A 24,314-nucleotide genomic window follows, 5' to 3' on the forward strand; every position below is an offset into this window, starting at 1 on the left:
AAATAAGTGTTGGGAATGGAGACCCAAGTCCAAAATGTGATTTCACCCCTGCCTTCCAAGTAGGCCTCCCTGAAATCTCTGGCAGTATTTATAACCCCCCCCCCCCCCCCACCCCATCAAACTCCTCTTTTGTATCAGCACTGTTTACCCAATTGCCCTGGCCCAACCCTCATGGAATTGCATTGTGAAAGTGAAGACTTTCTCTAGTGCAAAGCTCACTTTGCATTTGGGGGGGTAGGATGGCAGAGAAATGAAATTGTTCTTTCAGGTGGAATTGTTGGTTTTACATCATTTGTGTGAGCTTTTTTTCTTAGATAGGATTGCATGGAATATACAAAACAGAAACAGGCTACTGGGCCCAACCAGTCCATGCTGGTGTTTATGCACCACTCGAGCCTCCTCCTATCTTCCCTTTCAGAAATCTATCATCCTAACCCTCTATTCCCTTCTCCCTCAGCTACTTGACAAGCTTCCCCTTTAATGCATCTCTGTTAGAGCTTTTCACCACCTTCTGGGTGATGGAAGTTTTTTTTCTGAATTCTTTATTGGATTTCTTGATGACTAATATTTATGGCACCTAGTTATGCTCTTCCCATCAAGAAGAAACACTGTCTGTGTCCACTCTTATCAGAACTTGTCATTTTAAAGAGCTCAATTAGTCACCCCTCAGCCCTTTTCCAAGAGAGAAGAGTGCTGGCATGTCAGTCCTTCCCTGACATGTATACCGACACATTTCTGGAATCACCTACATAAGCACCCTCTCCAGAGCTCCCATCTCAAAAAAAACAACATAATTTTTTTGGGATAGTGACCAGAACTGCGCACAGTACTGTGCTCAAATCAAGCTTTGAAACTGGTTTAGCATAACTAAGAAATAATTAGACGGTAATGATATGCTAATTTGATGGATTTGATTTGTGCTTTTACTGATGGTCTTTTTTTGAGAATTGGGGTAGTTTTATTAAATTTATCTGCTGATTGTTCAATTCTTCAAAGCAAGAAGCCCCAGTGAAATACTGTTTCTCCCATCCCTCTATTATTGCACATGCTGTGTTGAGTGATGGTTGCAAATACATACACTTTGTCTTTCGCTGTATTTTTCTATTGGTAACTGGGAGTTACAAATTAGTTTGGGTTGTCAAAGTCTGGCAAAAGACGAGCTTGATACCTTGAACAAAGTAAGGGGATGATTGAAGTGTGAGAGAGGTGACACAAGCTAATAAGCCTCTGGACGAAAAGGGGAATGAAGATTTGTGGTTGTTACTGACAAAGATAGGTTTGTCAATACACTAATGATTTGGCAATCATCCTCTCTTTGTGCCTGCATCCTGCTTAAACACCTATTTGTCTTTGTGTTTGTGTGTGTGTGTGTATTGAGGGAAGCAGCCAAGATGCATACTATACACTAAGCTCTTGGAAGATTGTTGTGGCATTGACATTGGTAATTGAGAAACCTGGGCAGAGCTGCTTCTACCTTCCTGACAGCAGCTGCTTGGGGTGCATTGTGTGGGAATAGATGGGAAAGGAAGTGGCTCTGTGCAGCTGGCAAGATCCTGGGTGGCATAGGTACTCTCCCTGATTAAGGCTGTTAAGTACCACAGAGCTAGAACAAAGTTATTTGTAGACATTGAAATAGAATATATGTTTAAAAATGTCCTTCAGAGAAACTAGTTAGTACAGTCAGATACATTTTCTGATCCTTTTCTATCTCACATCAGTGCATAGGCTGTGCAAGCAGTGTCCTATGGTGCTGAAAAGTGGCAGTAATTAATGTATCTTGGGGTGTTATCAGATAGGCACAATACTTTTTGGATCTTCAGTTTAAATTCCATGTTGTAAGAATTGGTCTGATTAGGGGGCATTTTGATGGCACAGTTAGCACTGCTGCCTCAGCGCCAGGGATTCGGGTTCAATTCCAGCCTTGGGTGACTGTTTGACTGCCTGTGTGGAGTTTGTACATTCTCCCTGAGTCTGCGTGGGTTTCCCCCGGGTTTCCTCCCTCAGTTCAAAGATGTACAGGTTAAATGGATTGGCCATGAAAAATTGTCACTTGGTGTCAAAGATTAGGCTGAGTTACGGGGATAGGGTGGGGGCATGGGCCAAGATTGGGTGCTCTTTCAGAGGGATGATGCAAACCCGATGGGCCAAATGGTCTCCTTCTGTACTGTAGGGATTCTATGATTCTATAGTGGCTTTAGGAGGATGTTGCTTTTGATACAGCAAAGATGGGTGCTATCAAAGATTTTCAAAAGTAAGGCAACACATTCCTGCAGGTTCCCCAGGATAGGCAGTAAGAAAAACCTGATGGTGACAGTTACATGAATCTCCATTGAAGATCTAATCTTGACTAAAGAGAATAGATTGCATTTTAAAGGTTATACCCATGGACCTTGTACGGTCCAATGATGTCCCGAGTCTTTCCCAATTATCTCTTGGTTGTCTTATTGGTGGAGTATTCAGACAGTATTTTAGGAAGATGGGCCTGTTGCCTGTTTGGGCTGTTCAAGAGATTGTACTTTTTCTGCAAAATGACTGAACTGGCATGAGTATTATCCTCATGAAGAAACCACTTTGTCTGCTATGCTAGTGGAACAAATGGCAGCAGTTGAAAAAATAAGTGTGACCATGGGAATGATAGAAAAGGTGCACAAGACAAGTAATTTACAGAGTTGTGAGTAATTCCAGTGAATCAAAATCAACCAAAAACAGAAATTTTAGAGGAACGGTTGAATCAATACCCCACCTCTGTAATAGAGGTGTGCTGTGTTCAGAGTTTAAACAAGAATTTTTGAAAATTAATTAAGCCTAACCTTTAAGGTCAACTTTGAGAGAAATTTGAAATAAAAGCTTCCTTGTGTTGAGCATGTGGACATGGAAATCAAACATTTTGATCTTTCATTTGTCAAGAGACTTGTGTAACTTTTATATGTGAAATAATTAATTAAATGGCCACGCATCTTCAAAGATTATCTGAAACTGTTCTACACGATGCCTGTTTATACCTGCTGCCATAAGAGTGGTAGAATGATGTCAATCTGCAGATCAGGTAAGTGTGGAACCTGACCTTTACTACAAGTTTCCAGTTTGAATGCATTGATTTGTATCTTGCATGATTTTATGGGCTGCTTGTGTGCAGTTCTCTTTTATGAACAGGCCTGTACAAACTAACAGTACTTATTGTTGACCTCTGGGTCAGGATGTGCGTTCATCTTCAGGTCTGTGGGCCCACACCCTATGAGCAAGATTTTTGTGTAGTTCCAGTCCAATACTCCAACTTAAAAATGGGCAAAAGCATCTGACCAGAAGTGCTGACAAAAGAAAGTATGAATTTGTGGGCTTCTGCCATTGCTTCATGAGTTTGACGTTGATAAGAAAATTATGTTCTAACTAGCTAAAAAGGTATTTCCCCATTCAAAACTGATTAGTTATCCTTCTTCTGAGGGTCTTGTATCTCCCATTTTTACATGGAAAGAAGGAATTACCTGACAAGAAACTTGATAAAATAATTATTGTTGAGGAGGTGGAAGCCACGGCTGGTTATAGAAGTGCATTTAACAAGGGCTTTTGGAAAACATAGACATTGTTTGGTAAGTAGGTTTCATTGTCCCTGTCATGTTTACGTAAGCCAGAAGTTCCTCTGTGCCCATTCATGTGCGCATATATTTGCTGCTCCTGTGGACCCCAGTTTATTATTGTTCTACTTTCCTATTCTTCTGTCATTCTAGGCTTATACCCTCTTCAACGAGAGTCATAGCTCCCTTCTGTACCACTCTTATCATTAACTGACAGGTCTATTGAGCTGCCTGTCATTGCCTACGTACGAGCAGAAGCCAAAGTTGCCAATTTTCTGCCCTTTGAGGAGCATTGCGCACCTCATTCCTGACCCACTCATGCCACCTTTATTGGATTCTGCTAGTGGATCAATCAGCTTCCTTCCCCATATTTCATTCCGCAAATGTCTATTGAATCACAAACCACATCCTTGCAATTCATGGCCATTTTATAAAAAATAAATGTTTATATTGGCATCCTGGCTGTGACTGAAACTATAGTACACCGATGGTGACATTTTTCTCCCTTACTGAAGCCTCTTTGGCTTGCTGTACTTTCCTAAAACACCGTGTGGTGTGTGGTCCTTAGCGCCAAGGCTTTTTTTCCAATGCCCTGTAATGTCTTCTCTTACTTTAAACTTGTCACCCCTATCCAGTCCTACACCTCTCTAAGATCTTATTGTCTACCCCACCCCTGTCCCACCTTGAGACTCGCCAATTTCTTCCTCCTCCTCTCCTTCCTCCGCCTCTGCACGGATGAATCATCTTCCCCAGTGAATACAATAATCTTTCTTGGTACCCTTTGCCTTTCTTAATTTGCAGCCTTCCTGTCTTCATTTAATCTTTCCTCGCTATCTTGGGCGGTCTCCCTGTCATTGTGACTGTATTCCAGCTATTCCCTTGTATTCTTCTATCTTCTTTCAGTCTCATTTTCTTCTGTATCTGCTCTTTGGAAAAAACTTACCATCAAATGATTTGTATATGTGTTTCAAACATCTAACTACTTTTGCTCTTTCGTCCTGGCTGCTCCTCTGATAACGACTGTTTTCGTTCCCTGAAGATCAAGGGAGGACTTGGGTACACGCTGAGTGAGCTATCCAGCATCACTCTTATCAAAGGAACATGGGAGCAGAAGGAGACCATTCAGTCCATCAATACTATCTGCTGTTCAGTATGATCATGGCTGATCATGCACTTCAATGCCCTTTTCCCCACACTATCTCCATTTCCATTTATGTCACTGGTATTTAGAAATCTGTGAATCTCTGTTTTAAATATACTCAATGACTGAGCTTCCATAGCCCTCTGAGGTAGTGAATTCCAAAGATTCATAGCTCTCGGAGCACTTTAGACTATAGCTAGCTTCGGCCAAGTTTTTTCAAAGTGGGGGCAGCGACCCGTGGGTGGGTCGTGAGCAGGTGTAAAATGGGTTTCAGCGCACCCTGAAATTAACATAAATATCCCAACTACTGGGTAAGATCAGGATGGCAAACAGAGTGCCACGAAAATAGCTTTTGTGAGGGGAGATACGAGAGAATGCATGTCCCAGGAGTGAAAGGCAGGGGACTGGCCAGACATCCCAACAGCAAGCCAGGCGGCTAGCTGTAATTTAGAACCATGGATGACTTGAGATATTGAGGCCATGGTCAAAAGGAAGAAGGAGGCAGTTTTGAAAAAAAATCTTTATTGTCACAAGTAGGCATACATTAACACTGCAATGAAGTTACTGTGAAAAGCCCCTAGTCGCCACATTTCGGCGCCTGTTCGGGTACGCAGAGGGAGAATTCAGAATGTCCAATTTACCTATCAGCAGGTCTTTCAGGACAAACAATGGGAAGAAACTGGAGCACCCAGAGGAAACCCATGCACACACGGGGAAAACGTGCAGACTCCACACAGACAGTGATCCAAGCCGGGAATCGAACCTGGGACCCTGGAGCTGTGAAGCAACAGTGCTACCCACTGTGCTATTGTATCGCCATATGGCATGCATAGCAGCTGGAATCAAGTGGATCCCTTGAAGAGTATAGGGCTTGTCGGAGAAGAGGTCAGAGAGAAATCAGGAGGGCAAAAAGGGGGCATGAGATTGTCTTGGCAGATAAGGCAAAGGAAAATCCAAAGAGCTTTTACAGATACATAAAGGGTAAAAGGGTGAGTAGGGAGAGGTAGGGCCTCTTGAGGATAAACAAGGTCATCTATGTGCAGATCCACAACAGATGGGTTAGGACCAAAATGAATATATCTCGTCAGTATTTACTATTGAATGTTAGGGAAATTGGGGAAATAAAAAGTGATGTCTTGAGTCTACATATTGCAGAGAAGGAGGTGCTGGAGGTATTAAAGCGCATCAAGATAGATAAATCCCTGGGACTTGATGAAATGTATCCCAGGACGTTGTGGGAAGCTAGGGAGGAAATTGCCGGCCCCCTAACTGAGATATTTGAATCATCGACAGCAACAGGAGAGGTGCCTGGAGATTAGAGAATAGCAAATGTTGCACCCTTGTTTAAGAAGGGCTGTAGGGATAAGCCTGGGAACTACAGACCGGTTAGCCCTACTTCTGTAGTGGGTAAATTGTGAGAAGGTATTCTGAGGGACAGGATCTACAGTCATTTAGACGGGCAAGGGCTAATTAGGGAAAGTCAGCATGGCTTTGTAAGGAGAAAATCATGTCTCACGAATTTGATTGAGTTTTTTGAAGAGGTAACCAAGAAGGTAGATGAAGGCAGTGTAGTCGACGTTGTCTACATGGATTTTAGCAAGGCTTTTGACAAGGTACCGCATGGTAGGTTGCTGCAAAAGTTTAAATCTCACGGAATCCAGGGTGAGACAGCCAATTGGATACAAAATTGGCTTGACGACCAAAGCCAAAGGGTGGTTGAGGAGGGTTGTTTATCAAACTGGAGACCTGTGACCAGCGGTGTGCTTCAGGGATCGGTGCTGGGTCCACTGTTATTTGTTATATATATTAATGATTTGGATGAGAATGTAGGAGGCATGGTTAGTAAGTTTGTGGATTACACCAAGATTGGTGGCATAGTGGATAGTGAAGAAGGTTATAAAAGATTGCACCAAGATCTTGACCAATTGGGCCAGTGGGTCGATGAATGGCAGATTGGGGGCAAGCACGGTAGCATAGTGATTAGCACTATGGCTTCACAGCGGCAGGGTCCCAGGTTCAATTCCTGCTTGGGTCACTGTGCGGAGTCTGCACGTTCTCCCTGTGTCTGCGTGGGTTTACTCTAGGTGCTCCGGTTTCCTCCCACAGTCCAAAGATGTGCAGGTAAGGTGGATTGGCCATGCTGAATTGCCCTTGGGTTAGATGGGGTTGCAGGGTTACAGGGAGAGGGTGGAGGTGTGGGCTTAACTAGGGTGCTCTTTCCAAGAGCCGGTGCAGACTCAATGGGCCGAATGGCCTCCTGCACTGTAAATTCGATGAGATTCTATGAGATGGAGTTTAATTTGGATAAATGTGAGGTGATGCATTTTGGTAGATCAAATCAGGGCAGGACCTACTCAGTTAATGGTAGGGAGTTGGGGAGAGTTACAGAACAAAGAGATCTAGGGGTACAGGTTCATAGCTCCTAGAAGGTGGAGTCGCAGGTGGACAGGGTGGTGAAGAAGGTATTCAGCATGCGAGGTTTTATTGATCAGAATAGTGAATACAGGAGTTGGGATGTCTTGTTGAAGTTGTACAAGACATTGGTAAGACATCACATGGAATACTGTGTTCAGTTCTGGTTCTTGTTCAGTTTTTGTTAAACTAGAAAGAGTGCAGAAGAGATTTGTGAGGATGCTACCAGGACTTGATGGTCTGAGTTATAAGGAGAGGCTGTATACGCTGGGACTTTTTTCCCTGGACAGTAGGAGGCTTAGGGGTGATCTTATAGAGGTCTATAAAATAATGAGGAGCATAGATAAGGTAGATAGTCAACATCATTTTCCAAAGGTAGAGGAGTCTAGAACTAGAGGGCATAGGTTCAAGGTGAGAGGGGAGAGATACAAAAGAGACGAGAGGGGAAGTTTTTTCACACAGAGGGTGGTGAGCATCTGGAACGAGCTGCCAGAGGCAGAATTAGAGGCGGGTACAATTTTTTCCTTTAAAAAAACAGTTACACAGTTACATAGGCAGGGTGGGTACAGAGGGATATGGGCCAAATGCGGGCAAGTGGGACTAGCTTAGTGATAGAAAGTGGGCGGCATGGACAAGCTGGGCCGAAGGTCTTGTTTCCATGCTGTAAACATCTATGACTCTTAACCATCACAAGGACAAGACTGAAACCGAGTAAAGGGACATCTGATCATCACCAATCAATCCTTCACTGAACTGAACTCTTTCAATCAACTCGCCTTAAATTGAGTAGCTTTTCAGGATCATCCACCAAGGGACTCGATCCCCATTTCAGTAGAGAAGGTAGCACCCTGCAAGCCATCAACATATACATATACTCGCTCACTCCTCTCGTTGAAAGGAGCTTTTGAGAAGCCAAACACCAGGTTGGAGAGTTTGCGCATCCATTCAAAATGTGCTGAGGGACAATAGGGTTTGGAGAAAACTGTCTTCTTTCTTTCTGGGTCAGGGTGTCGCTCCTCACCCGCAGCAAAACCGGTACAGAACAATTACATTCGAACTCTTTCATAACAGCTACCTAAGGAAAATCCTCGGAACTTTACGGAAACTCGCTGCCTCTGTCTGTGCTTTTCCCCCTCCCCCCAAAAAATATCTTGCATCCTAAGTGAAAACATTTATATCAATCCTCAAAGCAGCCTTTTTGTGTTTAAACCTGTATCCTTGAGAGTAAGACAGTAATCTTCTGGAGTCATCTTTCCCAACCATTTACAGCATGCTGCATCTTTTCCTGCAAGATTATCTTTAAGATTAGGGGCTATTCACATTCTCCCCGTGTCTGTGTGGGTCGAACCCCCACAATCCAAATATGTGCAGGTTAGGTGGATTGGTCACTCTAAATTGCCCCTTAATTTGGAAAAAAAGAATTGGGAACTCTAAGTTTATTTTTTAAAAAGAATGGGGGCTATTCTACCATAAGACATAGGAGCAGAATTAGGCCACTTGGCCCATCAAGTCACCTCCGCCATTCAATCATGGCTGATATTTTCTCATCCCAATTCTCCTGCCTTCTCCCCATAACCCCTGATCCCTTATTAATCAAGAGCCTATCTATCTCTGTATTAAAGACACTCAGTGAATTGGCCTCCACAGCCTTCTGCGGCCAAGAGTTCCACAGATTCATCACCCTCTGGCTGAAGAAATTCCTCCTCATTTCTGTTTTAAAGGATCGCCCCTTTAGTCTGAGATGGTGTCCTCTGGTTGTTGTTTTTCCTGCAAGTGGAAACATCCTCTCCACGTCCACTCTATCCAGGCCTCGCAGTATCTTGTAAGTTTCAATAAGATCCCCTCTCATCCTTCTAAACTCCAACGAGTACAAACTCCGAGTTGTCAAACGTTCCTCATACGACAAGTTCTTCATTCCAGGGATCATTCTTGTGAACCTCCTCTGGACCCTTTCCAAGGCCAGCACATCCTTCTTTATATGGGGCCCAAAACTGCTCACAATATTCCAAATGGGGTCTGACCAGAGCCTTATACAACCTTTGAAGTACATCCCTGGTCTTGTATTCTAGCCCTCTTGATGTGAATGCTAACATTGCATTTGCCTTCTTAACTGCCGACTGAACCAGCACATTAACCTTAAGAGAATCGTGAACAAGGACTCCCAAGTCCCTTTGTGCTTCTGCTTTCCGAAGCATTCCCCATTTAGAAAATAGTCTACGCCTAAATTCCTCCTTCCAAAGTGCATAACCTCATACTTTTCCACGTTGTATTTCACTTGCCACTTCATTGCCCACTCTCCTAGCTTGTCCATGTCCTTCTGCAGCCCCCTTGCTTCCTCAATACTATCTGTCCCTTTACAGATCTTTGTATCATCTGCAAACTTAGCAACTGTGCCTTCAGTACCTTCTTCCAGATCATTAATGTATATTGTAAAAGGTTGTGATCCCAGTAGAGACCCCTGAGGCACACCACTAGTCACCGGCTGCCATCCAGAAAAAGACCCCTTTATCCCCACTCTCTGCCTTCTGCCAGTCAGCCAATCCTCTTTCCATGCCAGTATCTTGCCCTGAACACCATGAGCTCTTAATTTATTTAACAGTCTCCTATGTGGCACCTTGTCAAAGGCCTTCTGGAAATCTAAATAAATCATATCCACTGGTTCTCCTTTGTCTAACTTGCTTGTTACCTCCTCAAAGAACTCTTAACAAATTTGTCAGACGCGACCTCCCTTTGACAAATCCTTGCTGACTCAGTCTTATTTTACCATGCACTTCCAAGTGCTTCGCGATCTCATCTTTAATAACAGACTCTAAAATCTTACCAATGACCGAAGTCAGGCTGACTGGCCTATAATTTCCCGTCTTCTCCCCCCCCCCCCCCCCCCCCCCCCCTTCTTAAACAGTGGGGTTACATTAGCCACCTTCCAGTCCTCTGGGGCCCTTCCTGCCTCTAGTGATTCCTGAAAGATCATCACTAATGTCTCCACAATTTCCTCAGCTATTTCTTTTTGAACCCTGGGGTGTAGTCCATCCGGTCTAGGTGATTTATCCACCTTCCGACCTTTCAGTTTCCCGAGAACTTTCTACTTAGTGATGGTCACTGCACACGCCTCTGCCCCCTGATTCTCCTGGAGCTCTGGCATCCCACTGGTGTCTTCCACCGTGAAGACTGATGCAAAGTAACTATTCAGTTCGTCTGCCATTTCTTTGTTTCCTATTATTACTTCTCCAGCCACATTTTCTAGTGGTCCAATGTCTATTTTTGCCTCTCTTACCTTTTATATATTGAAAAAATCTCTTCCTATCTTCCTTTATATTACTAGCTAGCTTGCACTAATACTTCATTTTCTCCCCCCTTATTGCTTTAGTTGTCCTCTGCTCGCTTTTAAAGGCTTCCCAATCCTCTTGTTTCCCACTAATCCTCGCCACTTTGTATGCTTTTTCCTTGACCTTTATGCTGTCCTTGACATCCCTCGTCAGCCATGGGTGCCTTGTCCTCCCCTTAGCATGTTTCCTCCTCCTTGGGATGAATTTCTGTTGTGCCTCCTGCCATTGCTGTTCCACTGTCTTCCCTGCTAGGCTCCTTTTCCAATCAACTCTGGCCAGCTCCTCCCTCATGTCATTGTAGTTACCCTTATTTAATTGTAATACCGTTACATCTGATTGCAGCTTCTCCCTCTCAAACTCCAGGGTAAATTCTATCATATTGTGGTCACTGCTCCCTCAGGGTTCCTTCACCTTAAGTTCCCTAATCAAGTTTGCCTCATTCCACATCACCAAATCCAGAATTGCCTGTTGCCTAGTAGGCTCTGTCACAAGCTGCTGTCACAAGCTGCTCCAAAAAAACCATCTCTTAGACATTCCACAAATTCCCTTTCTTGGGATCCACTACGAACCTGATTTTCCCAGTCCACCTGCATATTGAAGTCCCCCATGATTATTGTAATATTGACTTTTTTTACATGCCTTTTCTATCTCTTGATTTATTTTCTGCTCCACATCCTGACTACTGCTAGGGGCCTGTACATCACTCCCATCAGGGTCTTTTTACCTTTGCGATTCCTCAACTCTACCCACAGAGATTCTATGCCTTCTGATCCTATATCGCTCCTTGCTACCGATTTAACTTCATTCCTTACTAACAATTTGCCCATTTGCCTGACCTTTCGATCGGACATATATCTTTGGACATTTCGATCCCAGCCCTGATCCCCTTGCAGCCACGTCTCTGTGATGCCCACAACATCGTACCGGTTAATTTCAATGTGCGCAACAAACTCATTGTTCCGTATACTGCGCGCATTTAGGTACAACACCCTCAATCCTGCATTGACCACCTCCCTTTTCACACATTCCTCAGTCACTGTACCCTTTACTGTGGCCCTTTTTGATTTTGGACTATGGCTTCTCTGCCTTACACTTTCCCCTTTACTGCTTTTTGTTTCTGGCCCCGTTTTACTTTCCTCCGACTTCCTGCATCGGTTCCCATCCCCCTGCCACATTAGTTTAAACCCTCCCCAACAGCACTAGCAAACCCCCCCCCCCCCCCAGGACATCGGTTCCAGTCCTGCCCAAATTTCTGTTGTTGTTCCTCTGTGTTAGTCGTAGCTCAGTGGGTAACACACTTGTATCTACATCAAACAGACGGTTGTGGGTTCACCTCCACTTCTGGGCTCGCACCCAGTGTAGTACTGCAGGGGTGCTACCTTGCTAGGAGTGCTGTTTACCAGATTCCATGTTAAACGGAGGTTCTGCCTCATGTGGATATAAAAGGTTCCATGGGTTACATTGAATAAGAGCAGGGAGTTATCCCTGATGTCCGAACTAACATTTATCCCTCAATCAATATCACAAAAATTTACCTGGTCTTTATCACATTGCTGTTTGTGGGAGTTTGCTGTGTATAAATTGGCTGCAAACTACATTGTACTCATGTAGTTGTGATGGTACTAGCAAAGTGCAAATCTTTTTTTTTTTCCATAATTCAATCATCAACATCAACTATATGGCTCCTCCCTGAACTTTGAATATCTCTCTATTTTCATGGAGCCATGAGCTTTACAGCACAGAAAGAGACATTTTGGCCCATCATGTCTCTGCCAGCCATCAAGTGGGTCCCAATGTCAGCCAGTGGGTGGAAGTGGGTCCTGGGGACAAAAGTTTGAAAAACACTGGCCTAAGATTTTGTAATGCAGGTTTACAATGATCTGAAAACAAAATGCAATCAACCCCAAGGGCTTTGAATAAAGGATACTTGACCTGTATTTGTTTTGCCTTTGAGTAAAAATTCTCATCCTTGTCTTCAAATCCTTCCATGGCCTTCCCCATCACTATCTCTGTATTCTCCTCCAGCCCTACACTCTGCCAAAATATCTGCACCTCTCTAATTCTGGTCTCTCGAGCATCATCGATGTTAATTGCTCCATCGGTGACCCTGACTTTTGCATGGGCCCCAAACTCTGGTACACCCTCTCTACACCTCCCGGCTGCTCGACTTGACTTCCTTCATTTAAGATACTATTTAAAATCTGCCTAGCTTTTGGTCATCTAACCTAATATCTCCTTAGGTGGCTTCGTGCTATACTTTGTTTCATAATGTTTCCTGTAAAGGCTTTTGGGACATTTCATAATGTTAAAGGCACTGTATAAATATACGCTGGTGTTTGTTTTAATTATCTGATTCTGTAACTGTTCTTTTAAGTCCAAGACAACTGACACAATCCGCTTCACAGTAAAACCTAAAATGTTGGCCTGTATAATTTATCGGAGAATTGGAAGGATCAGTTTAAATTACGTCCATTTTTTAAAGCGTGCGGCCAACCAATCCATTGATGTTGCCTCCGACTAGCACGTTTATTTTAACTTCAACTTTCATAGTGACAAAACGAGCATCCCCCCCCCCCCCCTATTTTCTTTGGGTGGGAAAGCTTCAGTGTTTCTCGAAGACACTCCTTACTTTTGAAATGAGCTGCATTGTTGAATATCCAACCAAGTGTCATTTAATTCTGTCCAGTGTGGTTTTGGTTTGTAAATATCTGATAATTCGAAATGAGTGGCTTCAAATAACAAGGAGGCTATTGTGTTGTTTCTGTAGTGTTGTGCCCTTGTTGAAATGGTATGCATGTAAATGGAGCTTGCCCTATCTAACCCTTGCAGCTTCTGTCTCCATCTTTTACCTGGCACAATTGCTGTTAACAGTTTGTTTCTCTGCAGTGCTACTATAAAATCTAGAATAGAAGTCCTGAATGCCTATTTCCGAAATATTCAATGATGCTTGAACTGCAGGTTTGACATTGTTTCACATCCCATTGCCATACTTCTATACAGCACTAATGTACTGTGCCATGGAGTGTTGAAACCAAGCCTGTCGTTCCTCACCTGATTAACAGTTCGCAATGGGGAAGTGGTATTTGAAGATTCATGGCCTTCACAACATGAAGGGGTAAAGAATCAAAAGCTGAATTAGTGTCGGTAAATTCAGATCAGACCTGCTTGAGATACAAAATGCGTGCCCCTTCAATTTGAGAATATGTGGCAAGGAGGGGAGGGGTAGTACATACTTTTAAATAGCTCTTAAGGTATCATTTATGATCAATTGCACCTCTTAAATAATTATAATTGACTGAGAGAGGAGGCAGTCTGGGCATAGTGTCACTTTCCAGCATAGTGTCACTTCTTTGTGCAGGGGTTTATAAAATCGTTTTTAACCCTGGTAGCCTTGGCAGTGTTGTGGTATCCATTTCATTCCACTAGCTTCCACTTGTTTCAGGCCCTCTTTGTTGGTTTTGTAAAGTGAGGGTCACGTCAATTCAGATCTTGCTTCCTTAGCTGAATGGCATAGTTCCAAAAATCAAAAGGGAGGAAGGTGGCAATCCTTTGTTGCCCCATGTGGATTGCAGTCCTGTGTCTGTATGATGTCAGCCTGTATCTATAATTAGCAAAACTTAGAATCCTTTGGGTGTTTCTGGAAAGTTCTGAAAGTCGCCACATTTGTACCAAGTGTTGACAGTCAAAGACTAAATGCATACTCTTTGCCAACAACAATGGTTGGTTGGAGGTGGAGATCTTTGCCCAGGGAGAGACCTTTTGTCACCCTACTAGATTAACCTAATGACAATATCAGCATTGAGTGTAATGAAATAGGATTGAGGCAGTAGTATGAATATGAACTATTGTTTTAATTCACCCTCTTCTAATTCCCTTGCCTAGTTCTGAGAGGGAGTTTGTCAATGCACAAACAGAACTCAACTATTTGTGAGAAAGTAGCATTGCGGAGCATTTCTTATCAACTGTCATTATCGATTCCGATCCCAATGCTGATTGACACACTCCCTTTTTCAGAAGGGTTTGTAACCTGTGGTTGGACTATCAGGATTGTAACTGTAATGCAGTATTTGAGTTTCCCACCCTCCTCCCCAACACCCATCAAAAAGAGAGTTGGGAGTGTATGTCAGCTTTGGGCATTGTTGCCACTTGAAGTCATAGAATCTAAGCAGAATGAGTTGGATTGAGGCAAAAGGTATAGGGTGGTTGGAGAAATGTTATGCATTAAGTGGAATTTCTGCTTAAAATGTGAGGTTTTCTTTAGAGTATCTAAAGGATGAAGTAATTTTGGGGTAATACTCAGCTGTTGTCTTTTTTTCTCCTGTTTTGCCTCTTTGTAGACACTGCTCTCCTGTCCACTACTTCTTCTCTGTCTTTACGTCTCATCACTGGGCTTCTCTCAGTGTCTGTTTCCCCAACCTACATCCCAAATTCCAGCTGTACATCTACAACCAGCTGGTCAGGTACTGTGCAACCTCTGCTTCTCACTGATCGAGCATGCTCTGTTTCATCACATGCACGTGGGTGGTGTGGGGGTTGGTGGTGCGTGGAGGGTAGAGAATTATGAAGAGAAAATTTGAGTTCCTGCATCTCTCGCTTGTGGCTTCACGTAGGTCCGCCAAGTAGCTGGTTGGCAGTGTATTGCAGACTTTGCCGTGGAACTGAAGAGTGTTTATTAAAGGGGCATTACCATGGAAGGAGAGGTCAAAGTTACACAAAGCCTTGAGCTGCTAATATCAATAGAACATTATTGAAGATGGAATTTTAAAAAATGTTGAATAGGACTGTTCTTTTGTGGCAAAATGGCAACTTGCAGATTTCATTTTATGCACCTTTAAGTTAACTAGTAAATTTATACTACAAGCTTGAATTTTCAAATGGAAGTGCCCCTTTATTGCACCAACGTGTCTTTGGTGAGAACTTGGAGAGTTTTCAATTTTCATTCTCTCATGCACTTAGGTTTTCCGAAACTAAATCAGGATATAATTGTCACAGTATTCACCCTTGGAGAATATCTGCAGAATGCGCATGTAACTATTTTGTTTGAACGCCGGTCACTTCCAAGTCGCACTGACAGGTCTTAGATCTTTGATTTAAAATGGTAATTTATTGGAAGAACAAGTATTTTCTAGCACACAATGCTGCATTAACCAGCGTACTGGACATGTTCACAGGAAAATGGGAAAATTCTAGCTATGGCAGGAATTGTGTTTATTCCTGATCTGTATTTGATCTTGCTTCGGAATTATTTGATCGTCCATTTTAATGTTGCTTAGGCTGCATTTAGTGTTGAGTTGGTTACTGTGCTGCATTTCTGCGATTTTCTCTCTCTCTCTCTCTCTCTCTCTCTCTCTCTCTCTCTCTCTCTCTCTCTCTCTCTTTCCCCCTCCCAACGAACTAAAATATGATTCCACCATGTTTCTTGCGTTGGAATCATTGTCTTTGAAAGTTGATTATCGGTATTTCTACTGTAAAGAATCTAGTAAAATGTACCATTTTCTTCCTGTTCAGTTTTTAAGGGAGAAACAGCTGGCACTGATGACAGGACACATCAATGTTCTGGGGGTTACCATTGACCAGAAACAGGATGAGCCATGTAAATGCTGTGGCTTCAAGAGCGGATCAGAGGCTGGGAATTCAGTAAATAACTCTCCATTCCACCCCCAAATCCTGTTCACCATCTACAAGGCACAGGTCAGGAGTATGATGGAATATTCTCCACTTGCCTGGATGAGTGCAGCTCCAATAACACCCGAGAGGCTCTACACAATCCAGGCCAAAGCCACCTATTTGATAGACACCCTATCCACCAAACTTTAACATGAATTTACTTCAGTCTCAGCACATAGTAGCAGCAGTGTACACTATATAACAAGATGCACTCCAACTCACTGAGCTCTTTTGACCGTGCTTTCAAGCCCACGGCCCCAGGACAAGGGCAGCAGATACATGGGAACACCATCGGCTGCAAATTTCCCTCCAAGCCACTCACCATCCTGACTTAGAACTATATCACCGTCTGGCCAAAAGGCTGGAGGGCTGGGTACCAGAGGTGGTCACAGAGGACCAAACGGGCTTTGTCAAGGGTAGGCAGCTCACAGCGAACATCAGGCGGCTACTGAATGTGATAATGATTTCCCCCCACACCCCGGGAGAGAATACCAGAGGTGATTGTCTCCCTGGAAGAAGAAAAGGCCTTTGACAGAGTCGAATGGAGCTACCTCCTCGAGGTAGTGGAACGGTTTGGGCTAGGAGTGGGATTCACCGCCTGGGTGAGGCTCCTATATAACGCTCACAAAGCGAGTGTCCGAACTAACACCACCAGCTCTGAATACTTCCAGCTAGAGAGAGGAACAAGACAAGGCTGCCCCCTATCCCCACTCTTGTTCGCGGTAGTGACCGAACCCCTGGCGATAGCCCTGCAGGACGCAAAAAGCTGGAAGGGAATCCGGAGAGGAGACCGAGAGCACAGAGTCTCACTCTATTCAGATGACCTGCTCCTCTATGTCTCGAAGCCACAGGAGGGACTGAAGGCAATACTGCAAATACTGAAAGAGTTTGGAACCTTCTCGGGCTACAAACTTAACCTGGGCAAAAGCGAGACATTCCCAGTGAACCCAAAAGGGGGAGGGACAGAGCTGGAGGGGCTCCCGTTCAAAACTGTCCAGAACAGATTCCATTACCTGGGGATCCAAAAAGCCAGAGCCTGGACACAGATCCATAAGTGGAACCTGACCAGCCTGGTGGAGGAAGAAAAGACCTTCAACGGTGGGGCTCACTCCCACTCTACCAGGCGGGAAGAATGCAGAAGATCAAGGTGACGTACTGCCAAGGTTCCTCTTCCTGTTTAGATCCATCCTGATCTTCATCTCCAAGACCTTTTTCCAAAACATAGACAGGCTAATCATGGCATTTGTGTTGGGGTGGCAAGAACCCGAGAATTCCCAAACCGACACTGCAAAGAGGGAAAGTCAGAGAGGGCCTGGCTCTCCCGAACCTACAATACTACCACTGGGCAGCAACGGCAGAAAAAGTGAGGGGATGGGTACAAGAACCCGACACAGATTGGGTACAAATGGAGGAGGCATCCTGTAAAGGAACAACCCTGCGGGCCCTGGCCACAGCAGCACTCCCATCCTCCTCAACAAGGTACACAACGAGCCCAGTGGTAGCGGCCACGCTGAGAACGTGGACCCAGTTGAGACAGCACTTTGGGATGGCCAAAATGTCCCTTATGGCCCCCATCTGCGGCAATCACAGATTCCCCCCAGCCATGCTAGATATCACCTTCAAAAGATGGAGGCGAGATGGGTTGGCCCTTTCTACCAGTCGGTCATACATGTCGCTACAGTTCCCTTTATCTAGGATGCTTGCGTCCAGTAACTCTTCCAGTAATGTCTGTCGTGGCGGTTGTGGGTACGTCCTTGTCTCCTTTTGTAGGAAGTTTTTGAGTTGCAGGTACCTTAACTCGTTCCCCCTGGCTAGCTGGAATTTCTCTGTCAGTTTGTCCGTTGTTGTGATCCTGCCGTCCGTGTATCGGTCCCTGACTGTCAGTGTATAGGTCCCTGACTGTCAGTGTCCCTCCGTCCTGTCCCCACTTTTTTTTTTAAATAAATATTTTATTGAAAATTTTTGGTCAACCAACACAGTACATTGTGCATCCTTTACACAACATTATAACAATACAGATAATAATGACCTTTTTTATATAAACAAAAAACAACAAATAAATAAATATTAAATAACAAAAATGAAAACTAGCCCTAATTGGCAACTGCCTTGTCACAGGCTATACCCCCCCCCCCCCCCCCCCAAGTCCTGGGCTGCTGCTGCCTTCTTTTTTCCCCCATCTATCTTTCCGCAAGATATTCGACGAACGGTTGCCACCGCCTGGTGAACCCTTGAGCCGACCCCCTTAGGACGAACTTAATCCGCTCTAGCTTTATGAACCCCGCCATATCATTTATCCAGGTCTCCACCCCCGGGGGCTTGGCTTCTTTCCACATTAGCAATATCCTGCGCCGGGCTACTAGGGACGCAAAGGCCAAAACATCGGCCTCTCTCGCCTCCTGCACTCCCGGCTCTTGTGCAACCCCAAATATAGCCAACCCCCAGCTTGGTTCGACCCGGACTCCTACTACTTTTGAAAGCGCCTTTGTCACCCCCACCCAAAACCCCTGGAGTGCCAGGCATGACCAAAACATATGGGTATGATTCGCTGGGCTTCTCGAGCACCTCGCACACCTATCCTCCACCCCAAAAAATTTACTGAGCCGTGTTCCAGTCATATATGCCCTGTGTAATACCTTAAACTGAATCAGGCTTAGCCTGGCGCACGAGGACGACGAGTTTACCCTGTTTAGGGCATCTGCCCACAGCCCCTCCTCGATCTCCTCCCCTAGCTCTTCTTCCCATTTCCCTTTTAGTTCGTCCACCATAGTCTCCCCTTCGTCCCTCATTTCCCTATATATATCCGACACCTTACCATCCCCCACCCATTTCTTTGAGATGACTCTGTCCTGCACCTCTTGTGTCGGGAGCTGCGGGAATTCCCTCACCTGTTGCCTCGCAAAAGCCCTCAATTGCATGTACCTGAATGCATTCCCTTGGGGCAACCCATATTTCTCGGTCAGCGCTCCCAGACTTGCGAACTTCCCGTCCACAAATAGATCTTTCAGTTGCGTTATTCCTGCTCTTTGCCACATTCCATATCCCCCATCCATTCCCCCCAGGGCAAACCTATGGTGGTTTCTTATCGGGGACCCCCCCAATGCTCCGGTCTTTCCCCTATGTCGTCTCCACTGTCCCCAAATCTTCAGTGTAGCTACCACCACCGGGCTCGTGGTGTAGTTCCTCGGTGAGAACGGCAATGGGGCTGTCACCATAGCCTGCAGGCTGGTCCCCCTACAGGACGCCCTCTCTAATCTCTTTCACGCCGCTCCCTCCTCCTCTCCCATCCACTTACTCACCATTGAAATATTAGCGGCCCAATAATACTCACTTAGGCTCGGTAATGCCAGCCCCCCTCTATCCCTACTACGCTGTAAGAATCCCTTCCTCACTCTCGGAGTCTTCCCGGCCCAAACAAAACCCATGATGCTCTTTTCTATCCTTTTAAAAAAAAAAGCCTTCGTGATCACCACCGGGAGGCACTGAAACACAAAGAGGAATCTCGGGAGGACCACCATCTTAACCGCCTGCACCCTCCCTGCCATTGACAGTGCTACCATATCCCATCTCTTGAAATCTTCCTCCATCTGTTCCACCAACCGCGTTAAATTTAGCCTGTGCAATGTGCCCCAATTCTTAGCTATCTGGATCCCCAGGTAACGAAAGTCTCTTGTTACCTTCCTCAACGGTAGGTCTTCTATTTCTCTACTCTGCTCCCCTGGATGCACCACAAACAGCTCACTCTTCCCCATGTTCAATTTATACCCTGAAAAATCCCCAAACTCCCCAAGTATCCGCATTATTTCTGGCATCCCCTCCGCCGGATCCGCCACATATAGTAGCAGATCATCCGCATATAAAGATACCCGGTGTTCTTCTCCTCCCCTAAGTATTCCCCTCCATCTCTTGGAACCTCTCAGCGCTATCGCCAGGGGCTCAATCGCCAGTGCAAACAGTAATGGGGACAGAGGACATCCCTGCCTTGTCCCTCTATGGAGCCGAAAATATGCCGATCCCCGTCCATTCGTGACCACACTCGCCACTGGGGCCCTATACAACAGCTGCACCCATCTAACATACCCCTCTCCAAAACCAAATCTCCTCAACACCTCCCACAGATAATCCCATTCCACTCTATCAAATGCTTTCTCTGCATCCATCGCCACTACTATCTCCGTTTCACCCTCTGGTGGGGCCATCATCATTACCCCTAACAGCCTCCGTATATTCGTGTTCAGCTGTCTCCCCTTCACAAACCCAGTTTGGTCCTCGTGAACCACCCCCGGGACACATTCCTCTATTCTCATTGCCATTACCTTGGCCAGGACCTTGGCATCCACATTTAGGAGGGAAATTGGTCTGTAGGACCCGCATTGTAGCGGATCCTTTTCCTTCTTTAAGAGAAGCGATATCGTTGCTTCAGACATAGTCGGGGGCAGTTGTCCCCTTTCCTTTGCCTCGTTAAAGGTCCTCGTCAGTACCGGGGCGAGCAAGTCCAAATACTTTCTGTAAAATTCAACTGGGAATCCGTCCGGTCCCGGGGCCTTTCCCGTCTGCATGTTCCTAATTCCTTTCACCACTTCTTCTACCGTGATCTGTGCTCCCAGTCCCACCCTTTCCTGCTCTTCCACCTTGGGAATTTCCAGCCGATCCAAAAAATCCATCATTCTCTCCCTCCCATCCGGGGGTTGAGCTTCATACAATTTTTTATAAAATGTCTTGAACACTTCATTCACTCTCTCCGCCCCCCGCTCCATCTCTCTTTCCTCATCCCTCACTCCCCCTATTTCCCTCGCTGCTCCCCTTTTCCTCAATTGGTGTGCCAGCAATCTGCTCGCCTTCTCCCCATATTCATACTGTACACCCTGCGCCTTCCTCCATTGTGCCTCTGCAGTGCCTGTAGTCAGCAAGTCAAATTCCACATGCAGCCTTTGCCTTTCCCTGTACAGTCCCTCCTCCGGTGCTTCCGCATATTGTCTGTCCACCCTCAAAAGTTCTTGCAGCAACCGCTCCCGTTCCTTACTCTCCTGCTTCCCTTTATGTGCCCTTATTGATATCAGCTCCCCCCTAACCACCGCCTTCAACGCCTCCCAGACCACTCCTACCTGAACCTCCTCATTGTCATTGAGTTCCAAGTACTTTTCAATACATCCCCTCACCCTTAGGCACACCCCCTCATCCGCCATTAGTCCCATGTCCATTCTCCAGGGTGGGCGCCCTCCTGTTTCCTCCCCTATCTCCAAGTCTACCCAGTGTGGGGCATGATCCGAAATGGCTATAGCCGTATATTCCGTTCCCCTCACCTTCGGGATCAATGCCCTACCCAACACAAAAAAGTCTATGCGCGAATAGACTTTATGGACATAGGAGAAAAACGAGAACTCCTTCCTCCTAGGTCTACTGAATCTCCACGGGTCCACACCTCCCATCTGCTCCATAAAATCCTTAAGCACCTTGGCTGCTGCCGGCCTCCTACCAGTCCTGGACTTCGACCTATCCAGCCTTGGTTCCAACACCGTGTTAAAGTCTCCCCCCATTATCAGCTTTCCCGTCTCTAGGTCCGGGATGCGTCCTAGCATTCGCCTCATAAAGTTGGCATCATCCCAGTTCGGGGCATACACGTTTACCAAAACCACCATCTCTCCCTGTAATTTGCCACTCACCATCACGTATCTGCCCCTGTTATCCACCACTATAGTCTTTGCCTCGAACATTACCCGCTTCCCCACTAATATAGCCACCCCCCTGTTTTTCGCATCCAGCCCCGAATGGAACACCTGCCCCACCCATCCTTTACGCAGCCTAACCTGGTCTATCAGTTTCAGGTGAGTTTCCTGTAACATAACCACATCTGCTTTAAGTTTCTTAAGGTGTGCGAGTACTCGTGCCCTCTTTATCGGCCCGTTGAGCCCTCTCACGTTCCACGTGATCAGCCGAGTTGGGGGGCTTCCCACCCCCCCCCCCCCCTTGCCGGTTAGCCATCATCTTTTTCCAGCTTCTCACCCAGTTCCCACGCAGCTGTATCTCCCCCAGGCGGTGCCCCCCCGCCCATCCTCTCCCGTACCCACTCCCCCCTTTCCCCAGCAGCAGCAACCCAGTAATTCCCCCCTCCCACCCCCCCGCTAGACCCCCCGCTAGCGTAATTACTCCCCCCATGTTGCTCCCAGAAGTCAGCAAACTCTGGCTGACCTCGGCTTCCCCCCGTGACCACGGCTCGCACCGTGCGACGCCCCCTCCTTCCTGCTTCTCTATTCCCGCCATAATTATCATAGCGCGGGAACCAAGCCCGCGCCTCTCCCTCAGCCCCGCCTCCCATGGCCAACGCCCCATCTCCTCTCCCTCCCCACCTCCCCCCATCACCACCTGTGGGAGAAAGAAAAGTTACCATACCGCAGGATTAGAACATAAAACCCCTCTTCGCCCCCCCCATTCGCCCCACCACTTTGTCCAAACGTTCTTTTTCATAATCCACTCATTCCAGTTTTTCTTCTACAATAAAAGTCCACGCTTCATCCGCCGTCTCAAAGTAGTGGTGCCTCCCTTGATATGTGACCCACAGTCTTGCCGGTTGCAGCATTCCAAATTTTATCTTCCTTTTGTGAAGTACCGCCTTGGCCCAATTAAAGCTCGCCCTCCTTCTCGCCACCTCCGCACTCCAGTCTTGATAAACGCGGATCACCGCGTTCTCCCATTTACTGCACCGAGTTTTCTTCGCCCATCTCAGGACCATTTCTCTCTCCTTAAAACGGAGGAATCTCACCACTATGGCTCTGGGAGTTTCTCCTGCTCTCGATCCTCGCACCATAACTCGGTACGCTCCCTCCACCTCCAACGGACCCGTCGGGGCCTCCGCTCCCATTAACGAATGCAGCATCGTGCTCACATATGCCCCGACGTCCGCCCCCTCCACACCTTCAGGAAGGCCAAGAATCCTCAGGTTGTTCCTCCTTGCGTTGTTTTCCAGTGCCTCCAACCTCTCCACACATCGTTTCTGGTGTGCCTCCTGTATCTCCGACTTCACCACCAGGCCCTGTATATCGTTCTCATTCTCGGCTGCTTTCGCCTTCACGACCCGAAGCTCCTGCTCCTGGGTCTTTTGTTCCTCCTTTAGCCCTTCGATCGCCTGTAGTATCGGGGCCAACAACTCTTTCTTCATTTCCTTTTTTATCTCCTCCACGCAGCATTTCAAGAACTCTTGTTGTTCAGGGCCCCATATGAAACTGCCACCTTCCGACGCCATCTTGGTTTTTGCTTGCCTTCCTTGCCGTTGTTCCAAAGGATCCGCTGCAATCCGGCCACTTTCCCCTCCTTTTTCCATCCGTGTCCAGGGGGAACACCCTCCTGGTTTACCGCACGGTGTTTTTAGCCGTTAAAATTGCCGTTGGGGCTCCTATCAAGAGCCCAAAAGTCCGTTTCACAGGGAGCTGCCGAAACGTGCGACTCAGCTGGTCATCGCCGCACCCGGAAGTCTGTCCCCACTTTTTAAAGGTGGCGTCAGTCAGTGCTGGTGTGAATCTATGGTTGTTGCAGATGGGATTTTTGTCCGACATTTGGGTCAGGCCAAATTGCTGCCGTAGTTGGTTCAAGGATTGGAGGGTGGCTATCACACCGGGCTGCTGGAGTGTTTTTGGGTGGGGATGGGAGTGCCGCCGTGGCGAGGGCCTGGAGGGAGGTCCCCTTTCAGGAGGCCTCTTCCGCGTGCACCCACTCGACTTCTGGCTCCTTGTTCCATCTCCTTATTCGCTTGGCCATCGCCGCCCAGTGGTAGAATTGTAGGTTTGGGAGGGCTAGCCCACCCCGGATTTTGTTCTTGGAAAAGGGCCTTGGGGTTGTTGATCGGGATAGATCTAAGTAGGAAGAGGTACCTGGGCAGTACGTTCATTTTGATCGTCTGGACTCTCCCCGCGAGGGAGAGTGGGAGTGTGTTCCATCTTTGCAGGTCCTTTTTTACTTCCTTCCTCTGTCAGACTGGCGAGGTTCCATTTGTGGATCTCTTTCCAGTCATGGGCTATTTGGATACCCAGGTAGTGGATTTTGTGGCAGCTCGAGTACCTCTGTGGTATTTTCATTCGACCCTGTCGAAGGCTTTTCTGCGTCGAGGGAGACGATCACCTCTGGTGTTCTCTCCCCGGATGGGGTCATTATCACGTTTAACAGGCGCCTGATGTTCGAAGTTAGCTGCCTACCTTTGACAAA

The 24,314-nt window shown here is 46.3% G+C and overlaps 1 protein-coding gene across 4 annotated transcripts in view; it reads left to right on the forward strand.

Annotated features, from left to right (window-relative positions):
- Positions 1 to 24,314, forward strand: part of LOC140426656 (centrosome-associated protein 350-like) — a 319,223-nt gene that overhangs the window by 233,350 nt on the left and 61,559 nt on the right. For 3 of the 4 annotated variants that reach the window (XM_072511741.1, XM_072511742.1, XM_072511744.1), the window contains one exon: positions 14,789 to 14,911. The exons of the other annotated variant lie outside the window; for it this stretch is intronic. In XM_072511741.1, the coding sequence (XP_072367842.1) occupies positions 14,789 to 14,911 (123 nt within the window). The remainder of the gene's footprint in view (positions 1 to 14,788; positions 14,912 to 24,314) is intronic. 4 annotated transcript variants of the gene reach the window in all.

The sequence above is a fragment of the Scyliorhinus torazame genome, chromosome 7 (genome assembly GCF_047496885.1).
Source record: "Scyliorhinus torazame isolate Kashiwa2021f chromosome 7, sScyTor2.1, whole genome shotgun sequence".
NCBI lineage: Eukaryota > Metazoa > Chordata > Chondrichthyes > Carcharhiniformes > Scyliorhinidae > Scyliorhinus > Scyliorhinus torazame.